At 34.3% G+C, this 27,336-nt stretch overlaps 1 protein-coding gene across 16 annotated transcripts; it reads right to left on the reverse strand.

Moving 5' to 3' along the window:
- Positions 1-1,427: 1,427 nt before the first annotated feature.
- On the reverse strand, positions 1,428-26,365 carry Reph (Regulator of eph expression). 16 transcript variants are annotated; one of them, XR_011395597.1, is made up of 6 exons: positions 24,138-24,480; positions 12,966-13,053; positions 10,959-11,296; positions 10,268-10,855; positions 10,013-10,195; positions 1,428-7,238 (listed from the first exon to the last, which is right to left on the reverse strand). XR_011395597.1 is itself a non-coding variant. In XM_070107328.1 (6 exons), the coding sequence occupies exons 3-6, from the start codon at positions 12,973-12,975 to the stop codon at positions 7,437-7,439; spliced, it is 1,155 nt and encodes a 384-aa protein (XP_069963429.1). In that variant the 5' UTR covers positions 12,976-13,053; positions 21,311-21,644; positions 25,510-26,365; the 3' UTR covers positions 1,428-7,436. The 16 variants fall into 16 exon arrangements, 8 of the variants coding, with proteins under 8 accessions (XP_069963429.1, XP_069963430.1, XP_069963427.1 ...); XR_011395598.1 differs by having other exon boundaries at positions 10,005-10,195; XR_011395602.1 differs by having other exon boundaries at positions 10,013-10,211; positions 24,138-24,479.
- Between the last annotated feature and the right edge of the window lie 971 nt (positions 26,366-27,336).

The raw sequence follows: 27,336 nt of genomic DNA on the forward strand, positions 1-27,336 counted from the left end.
TTAAAAATTTTTAAAATTTATTTGATATGTTGTATAATTTATTTTTGAATTTTTTTACCTTTTTTAAATTTTAAAAAAATTTTTTTATAATACATACATACTTGCATGTTGTGTAATTTATTTACTAATTTACGTTGTTTTTTACAATCAGCAATCGGAAATTTTTATCAGTGGCGAGGTTAACAATTTATGCCATTGTTTATTTTTGTTTCTATTGTCAGATAATGTTTGAAATTTTTTTTTATTTAATTTAATTTTTTTTATTTTTGCTTTTTAATAATAAAATTATCTTTTTGAAATTAAAAAAAAATTTTTTGCTTTTGCAATTTTTTTTAAATCTGTTATACCTTTTTTTTAAATTATTTTATAACTTTTTTATAATTTTTTTATAAATTTTTTAAAATTTTTTTTTTATTTTTTTGTTCTAAATTTTATTGTCTTTTTGAAATTAATTATGTTGTTTCTTAAACTTTCTTTTAAAATATTTTATAATTTTTTTTTTTGTTAATTTTTTTATAAATTTTTATATATATTTTTTTTAGTTAATTTTTTATGTGTTTTGTTAATTTTTTTATAAATTTTTATTTATAAATTTTATAAATTTTTTATTATTTTTTTTTTAATTTTTTTTTCCTTTTTCAATATTTTTATTATTTTTTTTAAAATTTTTTTCCTTTTTCAATATTTTTATTATTTTTTTTAAATTTTTTTATAAATATTTTTTAACCTGTTTTAAGTTTATAATTTTTTTATATATTATTTTATATATTTTTTATACATTTTTTAAATATTTTTTATATATGCTTTTAAATTAAATTTTTAAAATTTTATTTTTTTAAGCATTTTTTAAAATTTTATTTCTTGTTTTTTATATTTTTATCATCTTGAAATTAAAACAAAATTTTTAAAATATTTTTTATTTATAATTTTGTTACTAATTTTTTTAAAATTATTTTATTAATTTATTTTTTTAATTAAAAAAAAATATATATATTTTTAATCTTTAATAAATTTTTTTAAATATTTGTTTTTAATTTTAATGGTTTTATAATTTATTTTCTAATATTTTTTGAAGCAAATTTTTATATTTATAATTTTTTAATTTATTTCTTGTTTTTTATTTTATTATCCTTCTGATTATTTTTTTATAATATTTGTTTTTTTATTATTTTATATTTATTTTTCTAATTTTATTTTTTTTAGGCAATCGGAAATTTTTCAGAGTCATAAATTTTTCCAATCGTTTTTTATTCTGTTTAGATTAAAAATATTATTTTTATTTATTGTATGCTTATTTAACTTTTATTTTTTTATAATTTATATTTTTGTATAATTTATTTATATAGTTTATTCTTTATTTTTTTAAAATAATTGTTAATTGTTTGTTTTTCTAATTCCCAAATCCCATAACTTCAAAGAATAAAAAATAAAATGCAAAGGACTTATTGCTATTGCAGAGCATCCTTTAAATTTGTCTTTATTTACTTTCATTATTTTTGTTTTATTTAATCTTCTTGCACTTGTACTTATTTATATGTACAATATTTAGATGAGAATGTGTTTCGTTTGTGTTTACATTATTCATTACTTATCTGCCTACGTTCGTAAATTGGTTTTTACTGCAGTTCTCTTAAATTTGTCTTATGAATAATTTACGATTTTACACTTATGCAAATTTTTTGTTTAATTTTCATCATTTAATTCTCGCTCCCATTTAATTATTTGTTTTGTTTTGTTTTATTTTTTACCGTTTTTCAGCATTTACTCTTAGTTATGAAGTTATTTTATGCTTTTGTTTTTGTTTTTGCTTTGTATCTTGACTTTATTGAAATTTGTGTTGCTTCATACATATTTATATATTATATATACTTATAGTCATAATAATAATGTTTTTGTTTTTGCTTTTCTATGTATGTATAAGTACTTCTTATGCTTACGAACTATACGTATTTTCTCAGTCAATGATATTCAATGTTCAAATACCTAAGTAAATTAAAAATTCTCTCACATTCACGTGCGACGCTGGTCACGCGCCGCGCGCACGTCTCTATGTATGTATGTATATACATGAATTTGAATATTTTTTATTATTTTTTAAAAAATTTTGTTTTTTTTGTAATTTATTTTCTGCATCAACGTGTCTGCTGACTTTCGTGCGTCACTGTCGCTGTACACCCTTGACCATTTACGCCTTTTTTGTGTACACACATACATATTTTACATGTGTATGTGTGTGTATGTAGCGCTTTAAGCGTTTTTTCGAACGCTTTGTAGGCGTACTTTTCGCTGTTACCGTAAAATATGCTTTTTTCTTGCATTAATTTATATTTTTCCACAGTTTTGGGGGTCGCTTGATTTTGTTTTTGTTTTTGTTTACTTTTTCTGTTGATACGTTGTTTGTATGTATGTGTATTTATGTTTGTATAAATTCAGATGCATTTCTTGGTTAAGGTGTAAGTTTGTTGTTGTTGTAATTTTTAGCATTTAAAATTGTATTACTTTTTTCTAAGCGGGTTATACGGGGTGGGGTGGTTGAGCTTTGTATGTATTAGTAGTAGCGGTAGTTGTAAGTTCTTTTTGTCTTAATATTCGTAATCATAATAATTTAGCAATTTATTTTGATATATACCAACTATGTTTGCATGTAGTTGCAACAAATAAGTAAAATAATTATTTTTACATTTTTTGAAAATTATTTTTTGACATAAATACACGCTTGCAAGCATATATTTTAGTTTTATATAAAATTATTAATTTTCTGCTGTTTTTTGTTGCATTAAAACAGTTACAAAACAGTATAATATATATATTTTTTTTTCTTCAATATTGACACATTTTTACTAATTACACAATTATTTGGTTAAAAAAATTTTTTTAATTAATAAATTTATTACAATAATAATAATAAAAATTACAGTAAAACAGAGAGCATTGCACAATTTGCTAACAAAAAATGTACGACCACGTGATTAAAATGCACTTTTTCAGCACAAAATTGAAACATAAAAAGTCTCCTCGCGGCAAAGAGAGTGCTTGAAATAATTTAAATAAATAACACAAATAATTGATATAATAAAATTCAATGCAAAATTGCCGGTGACCAAAATCTAGGCTTGTCAAACACACAAATTTTGAGTGAAAGCAGCTAAAGTGATGTCATAATAGCTATATTTTGAGAGTACTGGGCGAAAGATGTCAACTAGACGCATGCTTCCCTGTAGCAACTCGATCTGCCAACTTTTTTCAAGTAATATTTTTAAGAAATAAGCTTCAGATATCATAATCATATATTTTTAAGAAATAAGCTTCAGATATCATAATCATATATTTTTAAGAAATAAGCGACTTTTGCCATGCTAGAGAAGAAAGTGATTTGAAAACAGTAATCGTATACGAGTCAGTTACTGGTTGGTTGTAATGTTTGCGAAAGTTTCATGGCATTTAAGTTAAGAAATAGCGCGGGATTGGTAGGCAAATATTGAAAGTGAGGAATTTAAAAAACGCTCAACATAATACTCTTTTCAGAAAGTCTAGGGTTAGGAGCAACAGTCATAGTGTTACTTGCGACAGTAGTTCGATATTTTTAAAGGCATTATGAAACTAGTTACGATCCAATAGTCACCATAGAAATCGCCTGCAAAGATGTTTATTTTCATGTGTTGGACTTTTCAGGCATCATTTTCTCCCAAGAGTAATTTGATGACGATATAATCTTTTAAAAAAAAAAAGGTAGAACATTTGGGTCTGAAACACCGCAAGTACTGCTTATGTGACATATTAAAATTAAGAAAAACTCCTGTTCTTCCCTGAAGCTGTAGGTTATTCTTGAAATTTCTTTGATTTTTCGGATGCTTTCAGAATCAAAATCTTATGCTGCTCTTCTGTCATGCTTTGAAAATAAATCGTGAAAGAGGTCGTGGAAAATAAAACTAAAATGGGTTCACCTAAATTATTTAGACATGAATAAATAAATAAATTTTGTATGAATAAATATTTAATAAAATCATAATAAAAAATACAAATATTTAATAAAAGTAAAATTTTGGTGTTGGCTTTTAAGTAATTAAAAGTTTTCGATATGATTAATTTATTAAATTTGTAATTTTCCACTTAAAAAGTGCTCACCAAAACCGATTTATTTGTAGCTTAGTATTTTTGAGTTGCAAGCAATTATTCGCTGCTGTAAAACATGAATTTATATTGTTTGATACAAGTATTTCTTACTCATTTTTCTTTTCCAGACTTGTTTATACTGGCGTTTTTGTTAATTTTCCGAGTTACGTTACTTAATTTAATATACATAGTTTGGTTTATTGTTCGAGCAATTCAAATCTTAAAGAGTAAACATATTATTGAGTGTATTGAATTTAATTTTTGTTTATAAGTAACTGATTTCTATTTTAATTTTTTTTTTCGTAGGATATTGATAATTTCTGTTAAAAATTTTAGTAGTAGCACATTTTTGGTAAATACAACTCTGTTAATCTAATTAGCACATTTTTAAAGAAGTAGGGTTTACTAAATATTTCTTGAGGAAATATAATATCGACAATATCGACTACATATTATTGATATCGATTGATATATTATCTTTTTTATCGATATACCAATTTTTACTACATTAGTCTGGAAAGAGGGTTTACAAATGATTGATATCGGAACATAAGAATATCGATATTTATCGCTTGATCAATAATGATGTTATGTGGATTGATGTCCACATTTCATTGCATTGTCAAGATAATAAAGAAAATTATATCGATTATATATTATTTACATTAATTCTTCATCATACATCAATTCAATTCATTTCTATACCAAATTTTTTAATTCATACGACATTAATTATGGTAGAAATATGAATTACAAATTATTTATATCGAAACGCAAAAATATCGATATTTTATCGCTTCATATGACTCAAAAAATTTATTTTGTGGACCGAGGTCCACATTGAATTGAATTCTTAAGATAATATTGATATAACTGTTATCGTTTTTTTATCGATATACCAAATTTTTTAATTAATACGACATTAGTAAGAAATATAGATTGTTAGAGATATTGAAGCGCAAACTTATCGATAATATAATTCAAAAATTAAATTTTTGCGGATTGATAGCCACATTTCACTAAATTTTCAAGATAAAAAATTTTCATTAGAAAAAAATATGGACTTTAAATGATCGATATCGAAGAGTAAGATTATGAATATTTAAAAATTTCAAAATGAAGTGTAAATGGATTTGCATTCTGAAATTAATCATTAAAAATTATCGATACAAAAATCTTGATATCAGTGTATCGATGACAACTATTGGTATGAAAGAAAATTCGTTTTTCAATGTTTTTTTAACTATTTGCATCAGCTAATACAGATATTTATGCACTAATATATCGATATCGGTATATCGATTAACAATTATTGGTTTTGAAATCGAAACATATCGATAATTGATAATTTTTGTAAACAAAACATGTAGTTTTTTAAGTTTAATTGATTTTAGCCAGCACTAATTAGCACAACAGAGTTGCATTTACCTGTTTCACTGTATTCTAAGTATTAGGTTTGCGTTTTCAGTAAAATTTTTTGGTTTGCTGCTATGTTTTTACTTTTGTTATTGTTAAATGCCTGCATATTTACTAAACTAATAGGATTTTTTTGCTTTGTTTATATAATTTTTAATGCTATTTTTCGCGACTTTTGTTGTTGGAAAAAAATTATTATTTTTGTATTAGTAGTTGGTCTATATCAGTTTGCGTATATGATTGCGTGCGTGAGTGTGTGTGTGTTTTTTATTATTTTTATTTTTTTTAATGTGGGCTGTTTTCGCTGTCTTGAGATGCTAGTCTATTTCTGGCTGCAATTTGTTTAGGTTCGTTTACTGCTTTGTTTACTGTATAAAATTGTACAAAGTCCTCGTGGGCTTTTCTTGAATTGTTGTTTTTATTTTTGGTTTCTTATTGTTTTTCTATCAATATTATTTTATTATATTTTTTTTGCTCACCTGTTTGCTGTTCTGTTTTTTGTAAATATTTTAAATTTATTTCGCTGCTTACATTTGCTTTTTTTGTTTTTTTACTTTTGCTTTGCGCTCTTGTTCTCTGTTTTTGACTCATTTTACATACATATTACTACGCTATTAGACGTTGTAAGACAATTGCCATTCATGCTTTGTATGCCATTTATTAAAATACATTGAGTTTTGTTGCTAAATTGTTGTTGTTGTTTTAGGTTTTTTTTTGTATATATAACTGCAATTTTTGTTTTTGTTGTTGTTTTGTTTATTTTAATTTTATTTTTTGTTTAATTTTGTAAGTATTTTTTTCTTGTTTTATTTATTTGTTTTTAGCATTAATTATTTGAATCAGTTATTTTTTCGGCTTGAGTTGTTTATTGGTTTGTATGTGTGTTTATTTTTCTTTTTACTAGTATTTTACTGCTTATTTCTTATTTCTTATTTTTGCTTTCTGTTTTCATCGCTGCAAGTTTTTTAATATTTTTCGGTATGCTATCTTTATGTCTATTATTATTTTGTTTTACTGCACAAATACAATATTTACAAATTGTTTTTGTTTTTTTTTTGTTGTTTTTATATTTTTGCCTTTTTTTAGTTTTATTCTAATATAAAGTCCCCTTCTGCCTTAATTGCTGAATTTGCTCCTTCGCCCCTTTAATTAACTGTTTCTTTTAGTTTTTTTTTTTTTTTTTGCTTTTTGTATACTTTCTTTCTGTTTCCGCTTTATTTATGTTTGAATTTTTGCTTTCTGCCATTCTACCTTCTGCTTAATTAATTATTACCTTTTACCAATTCTGTCTTCACACTGTTTTTACATTAATTTGCTTAATTTGTAATTAATATTGTTTGCTCAATATATTGTTTTTGTTGTTGCTTTTTTTGTTGTAATTTAAAATGGTGAAAAAATATGTACGCTTCTTCTTCTATTTGTTGTATGTATGCATGTATATATTTTTTTTGTATTTTAAACAATTTTACTGCGGCCTCTCCAACTTGCATTGTGTCTTTCATTCTCTCTCGCTCTCGCCATCTTTTTCTCCTTCTCCTACTCACTCCTACAGCGCCAGTTGCTCTTTCTTTTTTCTATAATTGTACGCGCCTTCTTGATCCTTGCTTTCGCTTGCGCCTACTTGTTCGCCTTCTCTTTGTGCTCCTCATTCATCTCCGCCTGCTTCCCTTCGTCTTTTTCCTTCTCTTCATATGTATACTTTATCTCACCTATTACAAAAATGTATTTCAAAATTTTTATTGTTTCTATGTATGTATGTATAATGGTTTTTGTATTGTTGTTGTAGTTATTATATTTATTTTTTGTTGTTTTTTTTTAATATACTTTAGTTGTATTTGATTTGATTTTAATATGCAGCGTGTGTGCGCATGCGCACTGCCTTTTATTCAATGTTCTGTTTTGCCTGCTTATTTGTTTTTGTTTTTATTTTTGTTTTCTTTCTTTTTAAATTTATGCGTTGTTGTTTTTCGGTTTCCTCTGTTAAGTTTTAGGTTTATTGTTTTCGCTGTCTCTTGTTTTTGCTTTTGCTTTTGTTGTAAAGATTTATTAGTAATGAGTTGTTTATTGTTGTTGTGCTGTCGTTTTTGCTTTTTAACATTTTTATTGTTCTTTCTTCGTTTGTCTGCCTGCGGAAATACTAAATTATTTGAACAAAATGCAACTCAACAATAATTTCTCAAAAACGTGATGCATTTGTGGCCTTTACTTAGGGTATACAACAATAAAAAACAGTAAAAACTTATTTTATAGCCTACAATAATAAACGAGATCAAATTTTTAAAATGCTATAATTTCATAAAAAACAGCTGTCTTTTCTTCAAGTCCAAGAAAAAAAATTATTCTTTCTTCATTCAAAATTATGAAAAATGCCTTAAATTTCAAAAGAAATTTTAAAAATCATAAACAAGGTTGCCAAAAGCTAAAACTTCTGCATTTTAATATAATTTTTTTAAGCGTGTGGCAAAAGTATGACCAACTCATAAAAAATATGCTGAAGATATTTAACGACGCTGGTAACATCTCAGTTGTCAAACGTATGTTCCATGCGTTGAAAATATCAGGCCAACTCTTGTTGTTGCTTCTGTTTATTAATTTAGCGAGTGTTTTTTTGCCGCTTGTTCATATGAGATGCCTAAACTCGCTACTAGTAAAACTGTCAGCGTTTCAGCAAACATTGGAGAGTAGCGAATCGAACATAAATGTAGTTTTTACATCAATATTATGTAGTATCCATATAATCGCTTCAAATCACGAATGTCTAATACAATTCTTACATAGTACCCATAATAGATATCTATATCTAATATTTTAAAATTTTTAAAAATTTATTTATGTGTTTAATATTGAAAAATATATAATTGTGGCATTTTTTCACGTCTCTATACATATTATTTAAGCTTGGTATCTGCCCTCCAACTCTCTTTCTGATATGTCTCTCTGAAACCTTTATATAGAAAGCAACGCCTACAAAATTGCTTGTTGAGCTAAAGATTTTGTTTTCTATATCCACTTTTTTACGCTGCGCTGTGTTTCATGGTAATCTTGAGTCATGAACATAAATGTAGGGTCTATCAAGGCCTTATCTAATATAGTATTCAAAAATCTCATCTCTATGCATAGTTTTAGGCGTTATTTATTTTGCGCTCATTATTTCATACGCCATTTTATTATTTGATTTATCGTAATTAATGGATTTCATTTAAACGTTGTGACATTTTTGAGCTTTTATTAAAGAGGTTCTTTCAAAGAGTTCTATTTTATATGCATACAAGTATACGAATATAAGCAGAATAGCTTTCTCCTTATCACTAAGTTGTTGATTTAGCTGTAGACATTTGCCTCCAGAACATTTCTAAATGTTAACAAATTCCTCAGAGAAAGCTTAGTACAACCCTAGTTGAACTAAGAATGTCACAGGGTTACAAAGAAGAGCCTGAACGTAACCTGTATATTCTTTCTGTACAGGCAAAAATTTATGCTACTTGGTCTATGTTTTGAACTTCGCTTGCGAAATCCACATAAAATGCGTAATTTTTGTCTCGAGATTAAACATTAATATCGTTCTTTGGAATCTTCCTTAAAGAGTTTTATATAATCTTTGATGTTAAAAATATTGAATTCAATAATTGTGTCGAATATTTAGAATTTACGAACGATATTTACGCCATTACTGATTGGTTTGACAAGCTTTAAATTGGTTTCGAAGAAATTTTAGCATTTTTAAAGAAGTTTTTTTCCACGTATCTGTGTACTGAAATGGGAACTCTTTTAGAAATGTTTTTATACTTTTAGATTTGCTTGCGATCGAATTACGAGTTGGCCATACTATATATATGTATAGGCTGGTTAATTACACCGAATACACCTTTTTACATAAAATTACACCCAATCTTAATAGCTAGCATAAACATGTCTGCAATTTGGCAACCCTGTTACTAAAAAGTGGCGAGATCATATTTTTAAATAAAATCGAGTGATGTTACTTAATAGAATTTAGACCTAAAACGTTTACATAGCGTTATGGAAAGAAAAAATTATAAAAAAACCAAAAAAAAAAGCAGGGACCACAAATTTACGCACTTACAAAGTACATTTTCACATACATTTAAGTTAAGTGTTTGCGTGCTGTGTAGTTGGTTTTGATTTTATGTTTCTAAAAGTCTGTTCTTTACGATAAATTATGGGGATTTGTATAGTTCGGGCTATTGTTGTGGTTGTAATTTGGTTATTTCTTTTGTTTTTGCTTTATAGGGCTTACTTTCAGTTGCTTTTTTTCGCTGTCAATTATTGTGCTTTTCTTAAGCTTTTAAAAACTGCGCGCTTTCGCAGGGCCACCACTTAGCTTTCATTGTTACTGACTTTTTGCGCTCATTTCTTCGCTTTCAATTTTGTTTTGGTTACTTTCTTAAACATAAAATTATTTAGCGGTATATATTTTTTTTAATTTTTGTTTTTGCTGTACAAAACATACATACATATTTACCATCAAAACCGCCATAAACATAATTTTCATCGAATTCATTTTCATTTTCATTGTAAAATCTTCAATCTCTCTCTCTCTCTCGCTCCCTCCTTCACACTCTTCCTCCCTCTCTCTCTCTGTAATTATCATTCTAGCCATCGTTTCGTTTTCTTTTTTTCATGTTTTCGTTATGGGTAATGCGAGCTTTTAGGTACATTTACTTGTAATTAGTGAGAAGTAAAAAGTCTTTGATTTGGCGCTGCATTAGAGACTTACTTGCTGCATTTTATCAAAATCTAAACACGGCCGATGTGGTCGCTGTAGCCTCTGTGTGGCGTGTTGTGTGCGTATCGGTCGGCGGTGTGGTGATCTAGCCGAATGGAAGAGTTTCGCCGGTGGACTAACCGAGCGCACCTCCATCGCATCGAGACCGGTCGTCGATGCGGGACTACTGCGCGAACTATTATAGTGGAAATTATATTTGGGTTGCGGCTGATAGATATGATGGCTGCTATTGCTCATCTTCAGCGATGAGGCGCACACCTTAATCACACTCGTTGAACTGTTGTCGCCGCCGCCGCTGGCAGCGCATGCACCGCCGGCCTGTGCGGCATTGCCGCTAGACGCACTCGACGCCGCTGTTGCGGCACATGACGACGCGCCGCCAGCAGCAGCCTCACCATTTTCGTCATTAACACTATTATCACATAATTTAATATTTTCGATGCCGCAACGCGCCTCCGATAGTATCAGTGGCGTTGTGGAGCGATATTTGTGGCTGCGGTTTGGCTTGAAAGCTTCCAATGGTGGTGATGTGCGAAAATTCACTGGTGTCAATACTGGTTCCAAGAAGTTTCTCAGCTGCTAAACGTCCAAATACCAGCAAAAACAATAAAAAAAAACCAAACACACCGTTATTAGTTCATGCACATTTCGGAAATTTGCAATAATTACATTAGCAACTTACGTCATCATCGGAGCTATGCGCCAGAGATCGTTTGCGGTTCTCAACCAAAGTTGAGCTGGAACGTTTCGATGTCGATGCTTCGCCGAATAGCTCTTCGGGCTCCAGCGACGACGAGCCACGCTCCGATATGAGTGATGAGGTGGTGCCACGCACCACCAATACATTGGATGCCGCTTCGGCGGCCGCTACCGATGATGGGCCATTGATCACTTCCAGTTCCTCTTCGGAGCTGTGTTGATCGTATAAAAGGTGGGATTGACACATCATCGCAGAAGACGCTGACGAAGAGCAGGCGGTGTCTGTTGTTGGCGAATTCACATCGGCGCAGGAGCTTAAGCCTAAAGAGAGAAGAGAAATGTGATTAGGTATTTTATACAATAAGTAAGTTTTATTTCACGAGTCTTAAATAAGCTAACGATAGTGAGTTAGCGAGTTGGTGGATGGATGTGCACAAGAAATTCGCAACTCATCAAAAAGTAAATGTTTTCCCGTAATTTACTTAAAAAAACCGAAACTAATGCAGACAGATCACCATCCTTCTTAGTAAACTTAATATGTTTGAGAGAACGAAGTGCTCTAGTCTGTCTTTTCAAAGGCTACATCACTAAGTCTAAAGCACATCTCAACATCTATCAATTGACAATGTTTAAAACTCTCTGAATACAGAGTATTAGATAACGTTTGTCTATGAGAAATATTGCAAAAATATTTGGTGGATCCATGAGTCTTAACCTGACCATTGTCAGAACTAAATATCCGACTGGATTTTCTATGATAAATTTTTACCTTGGAAAGTTAAGCCAGTTGCTAAAGGAGCTTTCGAATTAGTATTTTACATCAAGAATCAAGCCATGGTTATACTACCTTCTAACTTGTAGTACTTTTTATGTTTTTCGGGAGCAATTTCCAGCCTATTGTGGATTTAGTCCATAAGAAGCCTATCAAACTCTAGCACAGTCTTGCACTCCGAGAGTATTTTCCGTGACAAGCTCATCAGCTGTTACTAAAATTGATATGACTTCGCATTGAAATTAGTGAAACTCATTTTGACCTTGGCCTGTTGCTTTCGATTGCGGAGTATGATAGAGACAATTGATACCGAATCAGTTGTCGCTGAATCTGCTCACAGACAGAAGAAGACAGAAACTTAAGGTTAGCAAGAATTTTACAAAAGCTTTTGAGCTTTCATTGGTTTAGTCAACGGAAGACATGGATTTGTCGTTCAGATATGTGGTGTTTTCTCTGGTTATAAATATCTGATTTAATAGTTAGGGTATAGTAAATATTTTAGGTGAGAGCGGTAGAGCGCAGTGCTTGTAAAGCGAACTTATATTGAACTGAGTTATCAGTGTTCGGCTGTTCTGTGTGATAGTATACGCAGATACCAATGAAAATTTCATTGGAAATAAGCTGTCTAACTAGGAAAGTCATCTCGGTGTATCTGCAATTGTACCTAGTCACATTGCGGTTGAGATCTTACTCTGTTCGACAGCTTTCCTAATCTAGTTTGTATAGTGTCTATTTTAAAAAAGTTGACTTCATTGATGTGGGCTTTAACCGGTAAATTTAACTTTATTTAGTATGTGCCAAGGTCACGGTCGACTACGGACAAAATACCCCTTAATATGCTTCACAGCCAAGATGGTGGATTTATCTACCAGTTACTTCCTTCAAACCCCTTTCGGTAGATACTACTTTTTCTGTGTAAATTTCCTTTGTTTGGATTTAGAACCCGAACTTTTGTTTTGTTTTATTTATCTTTCCTCTTAATTATGGGTTTCTGGAATGATATAGTGTGGTTTTCGGACTTCTTACCTCTACTCTTCCTATTACCAAACCTAGCTTAATCTGAGTTGAAATGTTCTACATAAAGTCTGTCTCTAAATCAAATCTAATTTTCTCGCCTGGGGTTTTACTCTTTACCACTGCAACACGGGCTCACATATAAAATTTATATTATTTTTCATTTTTGTTTCATAATTTTCAAGATATGTATTCAAGACTCACTGGTTTCCATGTCCAAGTCTAAAGGGCGATGCTTGTCAACATCTAGGACGTCACCATCAGATTCGGTACCGGAATCATTCGACTCGCCCTGAAAACAATACAAACACATACAGTTATACATCGAAACACATATATATATATATATATATATTTAAATCGTGTAGTATACATAAATTGAAAGCACACACACACATATATAAATCGTTGCTAGTAAAATAACTACACACACATACAGACAAGTACAAATATGTATGTGTTTTTTCGTTGCTGCTTTTGTTTTTGTTTTTTCTTTTATAACTAACAATTATAATTGTATTGGTGCGCGACGGAATTTCCGGACTTGAGCGACAGGGATGCGTTCGCAAAACAATTTCATTTAGCGAACAGAGGAGAAAATGAAAAAGGTGAAGAGAAAAGCGCAGCGAAAACTATAAGAACGCTAAAAGAAATGGCAAAAGAATGTTGTGGAAAAGGCAAAGGAAGCAAAGAAGTAGACACTAAAAACGGCGACGGATACGGCGTTCACGACTACGACAGCGATAAGAGCGACAACAACAACCGTATAGACGGCAAACTGGCTAGCGCGCTTACTAGCTGGTGCGGGTGTATGTGTGTGTGGGGAGCGTTCACACGCGCGCGCCTGCCGATGTGCCTGTGTGTGTATGAGTGTATGTAGTTTTCTGTGCATGTAGGAGCACTTTTTCGCTGGCTATGTCTGCTTACAACTGTGCGGCGGCCGCTCACCTTTTTCTTAAAAAAACTTTTTGATGCTTTAACTGAATGCTCGCGACTCTTTTGCCTAACAAACTTTATCATTATTATTTTTAACACAATATAAACTCAGTGTTTTTCGAGTATGATGACTGCTGCGGCGCGTACAAAGCGCTAACGCGTTGCGGTTTTCCACTGAGCGCGGCGTTTATTTTTTGTTAAATTAGCAGCGCCGAACGCCGCTTGCCGAACCATAGACAATTTAGTTTATTTTTTTGTGTATTTTTTTCGATGCGCACACACTTTCCGCCGTCCGCTAACTTGCTTGCTGACTTTATGACTTTATATACAAATGCAGCTGCATTTAGAACGTCGCTGCCGCTGCCGCCGTCGCCAACATCAATGTCGTACGAGTCACGTTTATATTTTTTACGGCATATGCTATGACTGCAGACGGTAGCAACAATAATAAAAACAACAATAACAACGGCGCGCATGTACTATATGACAGCATAGTAGTAGTAGCTGTAGTATTAGTTGTAGTTGTTGTTGCGCTGGTGCTGGTGTTGGTTGTGATTGTGTTTATAGCCGAGCGGCACGAATCAACGAGACACGGATACGCCAACAACGAATGCGCAGTCAAGAACGACATCGTCTTCGGCAACGCCATCGCTATCGCCATTGTGGCAGACATATTTCTAGTCGTCGTAGTCGTCGCATTAACACAGTTGTGAACGCTTGCAGCACAAACCACAGCGCCAATGTAGACGCAAGCGTTAGCGCTGACAGCGCGCTGATAGCGCCGGCGTTTGCTGCTTCCTCAACTTCAATTCGTAGCTAGCGTTTATACCGTTATACGTTTAATTGTTGTTAGTTTTATGAGAGGTGCAGCGTTGGCGCGTCGCTGCCAGCGCTGCGTCTGCAGCTATCGTCGTCGCTGCTGCTGCGCACCTTTCGCCGTAAGATACAGCAAGGAAATATCGATTTTATTGCTACGACGTGCACGACAACGATAGGCGACTAACGACGAATCCTGCCAAACGCATTTCTCAAGTGCGTTTCTTTTTGCAACGCGGAAGCCAATAAAATAAATATACACATGCAAAGGTAAGGGCGATTTTCACGCGAAGCACACTGCGGGCACTTTGTTGTTGTAATATTGCAAAAGCACAAAATTTTCACTAAAAATATTATTTTTCGAAATTCGTCTAAATTTTTGGCAACCTTTACATGATTGCGCACGAATCACAATTGACGCGGCACCCGCATTATCCACCGCTTTTTCGCAAAGTTGTTAGTTTTCAAAAATTTAAATTTATCTTCATGCCCGTCTGGTATATATATGCGCGCATATAAATAGCATAACCAGTAGAGACTCAAAACGCACATATATACACATATATACAACAGATATGAAAGCTTGAACACAACAAACACGCACGCACGCCTTTGCCTTAACGCCTGTCGCCGGCAAGCACCTTTCTCAAACTAATTGAAAAACTATGCAACGCTGCTCTCGCATGCAAGCCAGCAAACATCCCGTCTAAGTATGTATTTTTGCTACGTTGTGTCTATGACAGCAAAACGTTGCCGATTTATAGGCGCGCGCGCGCGTACAATACAAATCGCGTACTCATACTCACACATGCACACACGCGCGCACCAATGCGATTACCACCCGCGCTAGCACACCTTCACCAGCATTTGTACAAGCATCAGCAGACATTCACGCTCATGGCCACCACTGTCATTCGCACATACGCCTACATAGTAAAAACGTAACGTAAACTACGTAAAAGTCCTTCGGCACGCGTTAGTCTGCTATCTATAGCGCGTACGCTCTCTTCACTCATTCTGTTCCATGCTCACTCGCTAGCTCGTTCTCTTGACGCAAGCGCATCACAAACGCTTCAATCCGCCTGCTATCTACTACGTCTCGCATCACGCTGTGTCGCTTGACATGTTGCGGGTTGCAGCTTGTTCGTTGGCCTTCGTGCGGGTCGGTGTTGTGCCGGGTTTACGCTTTTAATTCATCGAAAACAAAACAGAATGGAAACAGACTGGAAATGCGTCAATGCAATTTTGTTTTCGTCTTGCGGCGCTCAGTTCGTTGCAAAGTAAAGCACAGGAAAAACGAAAAAACACAAAAACAACATTTGCTGAAACAAAACGTGTAGCATATGTGTACGGCTTCGAGTAGCGCACCGTCGATTAGCGATTGTTTTTGCAAGCGTAGCATTAATGCCGGAAGTATGTACAATGCGAGGGTAATCGATTATCGAAAGTGTTGTGCATGGTCACAATGCCCATTCAGCAGTTTGTAGTTCTGGTAGGGAGTGAAAATTTTAAGAAGGGGATAGAGAAACGGGTTTAGAAGAGTAGAGAATTTTCACATATTTATTTTTAATTTTTTGCCATAACACATTTTGATAAAGATATATATAAAAACAAATTTAGTATTACCGTTACTACCAACAGCTATCGACACGGATCTTACGATCTATAGCAGCGGAGCTAAATACATAAAGTTACATTGGGCAGGCTCTTAAGGTAGTGTAAAGGTCAGTACTTTAAAATACGTAATAACTTGATATATCGTTGGATAAGGGGCCCCACTTATTGTTCTAGCAGTAGAAAACGCTGTCCAAATTTTAACGAAAATTGTTGCCGAGTTGACAATTCTCGTCAGCATATAAATCGGTGGACTGTTCCGGTTACGTAGTTTCGAAGGTCGTGGTGATTCTCTCGAAACAACGAAAATTTCCTGAAGCTCTTGTTAGAGCCGCCGTACGTAGTTAGTTCACTAATGTCTCCGGTATTGAAAATAAAATTGTACAGTTTAGCTTTTGAATAATTTCTTTATGCTTTAAGTGTAGTCTCAGGGACTTTTCAACTCTACATTGGTTGTTGGATGATTGGAAATATTTCACAGACAAAAGTCAGAAGTTTTTCAGTGACGACTTAGTTGCTCTCAAAGTTTCGGATAGAGCTCGTATCTACTCAAAAACTGTCCAGCTAAATATGAATAATTTCGTGATTCGCCGCTATTTTGGGTAACCATAAAACAAAATTGTAGATCAACAGAGCTTCCAATGGTACTAAAAACCAAATAGAAGTTTTAATATTGGTGATTTTACTATTGTAGTTTTATAAGTTGAAAATATGTAGGCGAATATAATATTTTTTCTGATTCAGACAGATTTTTTTTGTGCATCGTTTATTTCCATTTTATGTCCAAGGCTTTAAAGTTAAGCTATACAATTATGAATTTGAACATTGAAAGAAAATCGCTGCCCTTGACCTATTTTGAGGGATCCAGATAAGTATAGGAAAATTCTTATGTCCACGCAATGCAATTAGAATTAGAGATAAGAGAAGTTTGTACTTAGTTTTGTATAGAACGAAGTCATAGGCTTTAAGGGCCACTTCTGGAGAACCTTAGCCACATAGCCACTTGGGCAAGTAATACGGTTGATGACGATTTTTTTGGTATTATTCGAAGACTTTGGACCAGTTAAATATAAAATTTAGACTGACATAAAATAATATCCACGCGGTACCGATATTGTGAGCTTTAACAGAAGGAACAAAAGTTTCGGGCTCACAGTATACAATTCTACTTTCGGTAACCGTCGCTCTCTTGTTCCAGCCTGCTTAACATTTCCTACTACTTAAAACATTGATTTTAGAAAAATGTAATAATAAAAAGTGATGAAAATTTAAGAACCCCTGACACCACTTTAAAACATACAAACTGCTCTCAAAAAAAGTCAATTTAAATATATGTATATGTTTGTGGTGTATGTACATAAGCTCGGGATTACGAGTACGCTTGTGGAGTACACACTCGCCAGTGTTTATAAGTACGAGTAAATGTACGTTCTACGAGTACGACAACGGCACCTAGACTAGTAAAACGGATAGCCACTTAGGTGTATGAGTACTATTAGTACGATTCGTGTGTGTAGGCGTGTGGGTTTTGTTGTAGCGTACAACAACTTACTCGCAAAAGCGAGAATACGAGTACACACGCAAACGTGCGAGAGTGCCAGAAGGCTGTAATTACGCGCGCCAAGGTGTAAAAACGAACGAACTTCGTTTTTAATCGGCTTGTCTCGGTGTGTGTAGGTGGGCATTTTCCGGAGGGTGCACACTACGTTCGAGCTATGGGTGATGAGGACGTGGGCCAAACGAAACGATTACAGGGAAAGCGCAGCTAACAAACGGGAATGCTTAATGCAGGCGCAATATAAGCTGGAGTGGCGCAGGTAGCAGTAGGCGGAATTCGTTGCTTACGGGTACGCATTGGTGTTGCACGCGCGTGCTCTTTGTAAATTTCCGCTATGAACAGTTATGTGTATGTAATGTAATGTTCAAGTGTGCAAAGTTGTAGACTTGACAAAGCAGGCTTTGAACTGATGCGCCGACAGTCAGTCGGACGGACGGACTGGCGTGCAAACTTGTGATGAGGCGGGCTGACGCAAGCACTCACCAGAGTGTGACAACTAAACAAGCGTTTGTCAAATTTAACTGAACGTTTGACAGTTCGTGCGTATAAATGTAAGTATGAAGCATGTCGGGCGCAAGTGGTAGTAATAAAAGCTTGCTCACTCGTGTTTGCACATAGCATTTCTGTCGTTTAAAGCCGAAGCGTTGTTGTATGTTCTATTGTTATTTTTGCCTGTTTGGTAGTGAAATTTTCGTTTCGTTTCCAATGCGTGTATTTGTTTTCGCTTTTATGAGGCGTGCAACATGCGTGGGCAAAAGTTTAATGCGGCGTGTGTGTGTGTGTGTGTTATGCAGCGCGTAATACGCAGGATCTTACGCTACGCCAAATATAGCAATAAAACATACAACAACAAACACAAAGGGCAAGCAAAAAAATCATTGATATGCGTAGACTTTAGCATTGATGTCACAATTAGTGTGCGCTCTCAAAGTAGTAGCGGTATGCGTGAACTCGCGTGCGTATGAAATGACAAGCGCGCGTTACGCACGCAGTAGTAAGCGCTGTTGGGTGTCAACATTTTGTGTGTAGTAAACGCTATCGTAGCTATAACATAGTTTCGTTAATTGCTTATTAATATTTCGTTAATAAAATGAACGCGTCGAGTGTAGCTAATTAACACATCTCACTTCACATTGATTCTTTGCGACACGCTGCTAATTTTTTCACATTTAAAAGTGTGTTGCCTGCATAGTAATATGCTGATATGCGCGTATACCTTTTACCATTTTCAGCGTCTTTCGTTAAATTCTACTACCGCCTGCAGCCGCCTGCATTGCACTCAATCACTTTGTCCAACAACTAGACTTCGTTTAGCGCCACTTAGAACTGCTGCTATACTTGTATCTTTTTGTTCTTACTTTTCAACTTTGCTTTGCTTGCCTACTTGTCCTATTGTCTGTCTACAAGCAAGTCTGTATTTTGACGCGTTCCAAGCGCGCTGCTGCGCTGCGCCTGCATTGCCCCGTCTTGCTTTTGCCTAGCGCGGTGCTGTATCTATTGATTCGCTTTTGCTAATATTTGCAACAAAAAATTGCCCTTGTGTTGCTTAGACGACGTCCACAGCGCGCACGCCGATCATTGCCTACTTCTTGCGCCATTCATATGTAGACACTATGGTTGTGCAAATATTTGTGCGCGTTAGCGGCGGCAGCGACTGGGTAGCGCATAGTACCAAGCGCAATATACAACACTACAATTCCAATACAAGAAGAAGAGCGCGTACAGCAACAATGCACTGGAAGTGTCTGGGTAATGTAAGAAAAGTGTTGTTTTGCGGCGCTCTGCTGCACTTTGTGAATAATAGTATTTGTTTTTGCATTGCTTCTTTTTTATTGCTTTGTGGTACCATATATCTAATTATAGCACAATAGCTATAGGCTGCCTTAAACAACTGCCAACTATTTGCTGCGCTCACGCACGTACCATATTACGACGGCTAGTATTTTACTACGCTCCGTATATGTAGCGTTATGCACTTTAATCACCTAACACAGTCTCAGTTCGCTGCAGTGCGAATATCAAGCGCTAGCTGTCAGTCAATCATTCAGAAAATGCACTTGCATGCCACCTGTATTTGGTTGAAAAATTTTATTGCAACAAGCTGCCGGTTTAAAAGTCGATAAGTGATTCATTCACAAGATAAGATGGAACAAATTTGGTCACTTAGTTCACTTTCTATCTATTTCACACCTAATAGCATACATTTTTTCTTAATTTTTTATATTACTGGTTCAAAATTGAATTAGTCGTAAGAAAATCTTTTTAAAGATTTCTTTTTATCTTTTATGTGTTAATTGAGAGACTTGTTATTCAATTGAATTATGTCGTAATCGCTTAACAAATAATTATTTTATTAATTGCCGTAACTCATGGTATTTAACTCAACTTGTTTCCATGATCATTGCGATCAAAAATATATTTAGTAAATAATAATTTTTCGTTAATCTTTTCTACAATCACTGCAGTCAATGAATATTAGTTGAAGCCAATGCTTAATAAGTTTAAAATACTTCCTATATTTAACGAATTGTCGCAATAAATTCTAACTTTCGTTTACTAAAATGAGCTTGCTTTAGTAAATGAGATACTATCATTCAATTTCGTTTTTCATAAAACAAATTGATTAATATTCTTACAGTTTAAAGATTAATAGTCTTACAGTTTTTCGCCTCCATTTATCGGAAAATGATTAGCAATCATTGCATAAATCAGAATACCTCAAATATACGAGTCAATTACTTCAGTTATAGTTCAAAATTGGCAAAATTTACTAAATTTCTTATTGATTAAATCAATCAAATAAGCAGAAAAATAAATTAATCATTTGTGAATTGAGTTGCTAATACTTTTTTTTGTTAAAGTTACAATTTAATTATTCTTATTTATATTGAAAATTATAATTGATAATACTCTTTGGTGCTTAAATGGCCAGCGATAAGGCCGGTCTTCAGCTAATCTCTGATTAATCCTAAATTAATTAATCTTATTATATGTGTCGACGTTTAATTGGAATTTTTTGATTAGTAAATTATGCGTTAAATAGTTAAAAATTAATTATCTAAATTATAACTTTTTTTTTAATTATTGTTGACTCTTAATTAGTAAATTGGTTATATTTTTGAGTAAAAATTGCTTAATGACTCAATTAAGCTCTAAAACATCGAGCTGTTTATACGCTTAACATTTATTTTTATACTTGTATTAGTCCAATTCAATAGTGAAATATGTATTAGAAGCAGTTTCGGTAGTCTTTAACGTTAATTGGTTAAGTAATGAGTTCATTAGAGCAGCAGTGATTAGTATTCAATTACATATTAAATGAAATTATATTCTAATTTGTGGAGTTTTCAAAGCTTAATCAGCAATTTGAGCTGGACGCTTTTTATATATTTAAAAATATATAATAAAAAAAATTATACATTATAAACTAAAAAAAAGTTTTTTTTAAGATATTCATTAATTACAAGCTATATTTACACAGAAATAATTTTCAATTAAATACAGAAATAATAACTGACAATTGTTATTTATTGATTGGAACTCAATTAAATACGAAAATGTGTTTATTACTAAAAAAAATTATTTTAATTTTCCTTTCCACAAACCACTTAAATATAGCACTTACATTCGATATGCACAATATATGCACCAATTATTAACTTGCCGTTTTTCAACATTCCCTCCGCATCGCGAGCAATTTGATTTTCATTTCTATTTTTGCGAAGATTTTTGCACTTTTACACAAATTATTCGCACATTTTCTGTCCGCACGTATTTATATTTACCAAAACTCGCCTGCGCGCTCTCACGCTCTTCTTCATTGCCACTCTGCTTTACCCTTTCACTCTTTACACATGATTTCTATAACGCGCTCACTTTTTGCGTACTCATAACTGCAAGGCGCGAGGCAACGCTTACGATGACGCGGACAGCGACAATGAAGATGATGAAGGCCAGCGCTATCCAAAAGAAATTAACGCGCTGACATAACCGCTAACGTTTTGTCTGCAAACATTTTTTGTGCTATACATAGACGCGCTAAAGCTCGCCGCATAAATTGGCGACAGCGCACTTAAAAAACGAGAGCGCCATAGTTATGTATATGGAGCGTAAAAATACAATATATGAATTACATAGCTGTTTGACGCGGCAGCAGCGCTGTCAACAATAATGTGTAAAGCGGTGAGCAGCGCGCATGGAAAAAATATTAAGGGAACCAAAAAGAGAAGAAAATAATTTGTAGAAGTTGCGCGTAACAAAAAAAAAAATTACAGAAATCCTTAAATATTTTGTGAAACGTCAATGTAACTGGCGCACTTACTGCAATTCATGAAACGCTTGCGCCTGCTGCTACTACTACTGCTGGCAGTAATGTGTATTCTTGGCTGCGCCTCTAAGATTATGGCACTGTCCTGCTTGAAGTACTGACATTGGCGTTGCTGACGTCCAGTGACGATGCTACCAAAATGTTGAGACTCAACTATGTGGCACTGAATACAGCTAGGATGCCGTCGGCTCCTATGGTTATGGCTTATTCTTATGGCACTCTACACTGCACTGCACTTCACTGACTGGTCGAACTGACAGTAGGGACTGCACTGCACTCGCGCAACAGCACACACAAACAAACGCGCGCTATACGCTGCATTGACGGAATGGACCAACGCGTTGCGCTGACGATGGCGCACTTAAAATCACTGTTTCACAGTAACAATCACTCACAGCCAGCCCCAGCGCGCTATGCCATATACTTTATGTGACGCGCTAGCATATATATTTCCACATATATGTATGTATCCATATACAATTTAGTATTGGCAGAGCTGGCTGTGTTATGTAGCAAGTTAGTAGTAGTAAAACGTGCGAACAACTGCGGCGCTTTGGTGTCCGCTCTGTGTGTCCTGTTGAAGCTGCAAAAGGGAACTGAAACCGAAAACGAAATTGAAACTGAAAAACGAATTGCCTCCATTAGCAAAAGCAAAAGTTTAGTGTGGCGCCCGGTGAGTGTAAGGCGCGTTGGCCACAGAGTAAAAGCGCAGCATTAGCAGTGAGCGCCAAGACACAAAAGACCAAAAACCAACCAGCCACAAGAGTTTTGGAAGCGCCTAGTTATACATACATACATACTTTTATGACTTATATGTATGTATGTAAGCAGGCGCTTGCATATACTACACTCTTTTCTGTAGTACACACAGCGACGGCGCTTTGTTGTTGCGCTTACTGCTCTGGATGCATGGCACAATGGCTGCACGCATTGCTCCACCAAGCGCATGAATGGTGTCCATGCATGCCAATAGCTACAACAAACAACATTTATTGTGTTGTTGCTGCTTCGCGTAAAAGTGAATTACGAGTGCAGCTTGGCGTCACATTTGTTAGCTGGCGTTGCGCAAAGAGTTGTCAGTAGAACTTGCTACATGAGTAGCGCGAGAGTGTTGAGCGCGTTGCTGGGTGTGTGTGCCACTTAATGGCTCTCAAACGCGTTGACGTTTGCTTCTTGGTTGATGCAATATTTTTGTTGCTGTTTTTAGCTTTCTGTAAAATGTTCATCTTCCAGCATGCTGCCAGATTGAATGGTTGTGTTTGTGCTTATCTTAATAAATGATAGAAATTCTTTAATATTAAAAAACATTTTAATTTGAAAAACTTTAAAAACAAATAAAAATATTAATTTATAGCGTTTTTGTTATTGTTTATAATTTTTTTAAATTGTGTGTAATAAGTGTTCGAAAATTACATAAAATTGGTAATCGTAAGCAAATTTAATAAATTAAAATATTTCTTGCTTCAATAGCAACTAGTTTAAGTGTGCGCCTAATAGTGGACTACGTTTACTACTATTGCTGCAAAAATGTTGTATAAACGTTGCCTACATTTAGGAGGTGGTTCCATGCAATTAAATTTTACCTCTTCTTGACGTTTCGCACGATTTTGTGGTAAAATTTTGATAACATTTCTGCTTCCCTCCCAAACAATTTGAAATCCACCTTATAATTTAATATATATATTTATTATTTGAATATGAAAACGAAATTTTAAATGCTTAGCAAGGCTAACAGTTGAAAACTAAACGGAAATGGTTGCCATATATTTTATTATTTTTTTACAAAAAAATTTTAAAGTACAATCCTTTTGACAATTTGCGCTATAAGGTAAAAATTTATAAAAACATGTATGTTGGCGAACTTTTTAAGAAGAGTTGCTACTTGTTTGAAATTTTCTGAAAAAGAATTCAATTAAAAATTATGAGTAGTTCTCTAGATTCACTAATTAAAAGAATTTTAACTCGCTATTATTAAAAAAGAAAAGCTTTAAAATATTCCGTAGAATAAGTTGGTAAGCATCGCTGCACACTGAGAGCAAGTGACTAATAATATATTATAATCTTAGGAGCTGGGTGAGAGTACACAGCCAAAGCCACCCACCCACTCGTCACTCGCTACACTTACCAGTATAGTAAAACAGCAGACAGGCCTACGCGCGCTCTCTTCACTATCTTCAAAGTGCTCATTGAGCTTGTCCGCTCTTTTATATACCAAGCACATAGTACAAGCTTATTTATATTCTTTTACAAGCCTATAAATATTTATATACGCGTACGTGCCCACACACTTGATTGCTCAGCCGTTTTGCCAAAGTGCGCTGCTGATGATAATGATGATGATGACAAAGGCAACAACGGCAAAGATGTTGATAAGTTGAGAGCAGTACACAAAAAAAAAGGGTGAAAAAAATAATTGAAATGAAATAACAAATAAGGAGGCAAAGCGTATACGATAATTTCAAAGCGTTTGCAAATAGAAGAGACACAAAAGTATATACAATAAGAATGAGACACACACACACACCACAAGAACAATCAGCGTCAGCAGCAGCGACAGCAAATGACGAAAATGTTAAAGCGGAAGATGTAGATGAAGGTAACCAGTATATGAAAGATGAGCGCCAAGAAAGAGCGCACTCCGTCCCCCAGCGCGTTGCGTTGTGCGCGTATACGCTACTATACTACGGCTGAGCGCTACTTCATAAAGTTCGAGTATTTACTTTATTATGTACAAATAAATGTGTTTATATACATATAATATGTACGGTAAGTACTTCGAAAAGTGTAATATAATATAAAGGCGCTAGAGTTTTCTATGCAAATAAAGCAAGTCTAACCTTCAGCGCTGATCTGCCGCGTCAGTTTAAGTTATTTTTTTTCTTTTTTGGCTCTTTCTGCATTTTGTAAGATGCGGCGCGTGCTTAAGCCTTATAGCGCTGCTTTTATTGCCAAAAATATTTATAAGAAATTAATAAAGCTAGGTGCATATACATTAAATTTGTATGTGAAAGCACAAAAAATGAACACTACAAATACGCATTCAGCTGCGGAAGCTGGAAAAAAGATAACGTTGTAAAATAAATAAAATAGTAAGCACCAATAAACATAAACTGACAGCGCGCATTCCGCCTGTAGTACATATATCCTATCCCGGCGTAGCGCGCCGACTTTATACATAACGTTACATTGCTTAAACTAGTACTTACCCGCTGCTCGCTGTGCGCGCTGCTCCAACGCTACGCTCTACGTTAACGCTACAGAGCGCCGTAGTTGACTTATTCTTTTTGATGTTCTTGTTGCCCTAACTACTACTCTTGGTTCTTAAGTTACTACTTTTCGTTTATTTTTCGTATTGTTTTCTTTGCTGGCTACGTTTACTAATTTTGCGCTGCCGACGCGGGCTTAACTTTTTGGCCAACGCTAGCTTTAATTGCTTTTATTGCTGTTACTTGCTGTATTAATGTTTTATGTTTATTTTTATTGCACTTATTCCGTACCTTAATCTTTACTAGCTTTGACTGCTATTAATTTTTTTTTATCGTGCTCGTTCTGTACGCAGCGCATATACGCGTCTAACGCGGGTCACGAAAACATCACCTATTCTCTATTATTACCACACTCTTCCGCCTTCAACAACAGCCGCAACAGTACTAGCACTTTGGTGTCGCGGCTGCTGTGGCTAGAGTGATTGTCGCTACTACTACGCTTACTACTCGTAAGTTTGTTGTTGTTGTGGGCTGTATTGCTGCCGCCTTCACTGCCGCAGCGGTTTTAGTAATTCTTGTTTGATTTAATTTTTTTGTTACTTTTAGTTTTATTTGTTCCTCTTCCAGCAGCATTCACTGAATCGTAGCGCTGTCGGCTACTCGAACTTTTGGTGGTTTGACTACTTTCTGGTTTCACTAGGAATCGCGCTCACTACTATCGCTTTTCGTATGAACACACGCGCATACACACACAAATATATTACTCAATTGTTTTACACATCATACTATTTGGTATCAAACACTCAAGCGCACTTTGATGTCTTAACGCCTACGGCCCGAGTTTAAGTACATAAATGCCCACGAATAGGCAGCGCGATTGCCGGAATACTTGTTTTTTCGACGACGTTGCAGACTATCTGTCGTTGAAATTAGGCTCGTTTTCTTAGTATTTATTGTTTCTAATTTTCCAGTTTCGCAACGCGCGCGGGTGGTAGGTGAATAGTGGGACAAGTCAACAAGCAACTCGCTGCGGTAGTACAAATTATATTGACCAGTAGTAGTATTAGTAGTAGTAGTAGTAGTACCGCGGACGGACTATTCGTGCTGGTAGTGATAGTAGGTACTGTTGGCGTTTTGTTTTCACCGATGACTGGCAGCGGAATCGAAGTATGAACAGTATATTGTTGGAGATTTTTTTCCAACTACGGCGCTGAATTGTGTAGAGCGGCCGTTTAGCGACAGCGCAAGTAAAAATATACAAAGTAAATTAACAAAAAACATTGTGCGCTCTTTAGATCACTTTATTTTGGCTGCGCGCTTGCAGACAACGTAAGCGCTCTTACCGGTGGTAAGGAAGTGTAAAAGAGAATCATTTACAAAAAGAAAAAAACAATTTTACGCTTTCATTGTAAAACAGCGCCAGCAGTGTGTGGCGCGTGCTTTATGGCGCTCATCAGCGCCGAGCATTGCTCTGGTCGTGCTACGCTATGCTTATGCTCTACGCCGGGTGCATGCAGCCACAACTCTCTCGCATACTTAAAAAACAATAAAGAACTGCATTTTCTCAAGCTGACGCCGTGCGCAACTTTTGCGGTGCTATGGACAAAATACAGGGGCTTCAAAAAGTATTTTTTCCTTTCAGAACAGAATTGGAAAAATTTCTCTCAGTGCATAGATATCCAATTAAACGTACGTTGAGGTGAAATATTTAGAACGTTGATATGTTCTTGTCTGGAAATTTTTACGATAAGCATTATATTATCATTACAGCGCTTATATTTAAAAGTCAAATATAGATTTTCGCGTATTTTTTATGGTTAGATCATATATTTCTATAACTTTGGTATTCGGTTGGTAAAAATTGTTCGAAGTGGTTGTCTTTTGTCAGGTGTTCCCAATTAGTGATTGTAGGAGGAATATTTCCGGCAGAGTCTATGCTAACATGAGAGGTGATAGTTTGTTCGTTCTCAATTCAGTCGGATCTACTTACAACACAGACCGGAAAGTCTTATAAATAATTTTTATAAACTTTTTTAGGGGTAGTCACATACATCTTAAAGATTAGTAGCTACTCGTAGTGATACGATTCTACAATACTTAGATGGAACTGGGACAAGT

The sequence above is a fragment of the Bactrocera oleae genome, chromosome 3, assembly GCF_042242935.1.
Source record: "Bactrocera oleae isolate idBacOlea1 chromosome 3, idBacOlea1, whole genome shotgun sequence".
Lineage (NCBI taxonomy): Eukaryota > Metazoa > Arthropoda > Insecta > Diptera > Tephritidae > Bactrocera > Bactrocera oleae.

Excerpts from the sequence above, each read along its gene's own strand:
- Reph (XM_070107323.1), bottom strand. The coding sequence starts at position 24,233 with ATGTGCTTGGTATATAAAAGAGCGGACAAGCTCAATGAGCACTTTGAA. Across the intron at positions 13,054-24,137 it reads TCTGCTGTTTTACTATACTG|GGCGAGTCGAATGATTCCGG; the intron begins GTAAGTGTAGCG and ends TATTGTTTTCAG. Across the intron at positions 7,656-10,267 it reads ATTTTGATAAAATGCAGCAA|GCAGACAAACGAAGAAAGAA; the intron begins GTAAGTCTCTAA and ends GTATTTCCGCAG.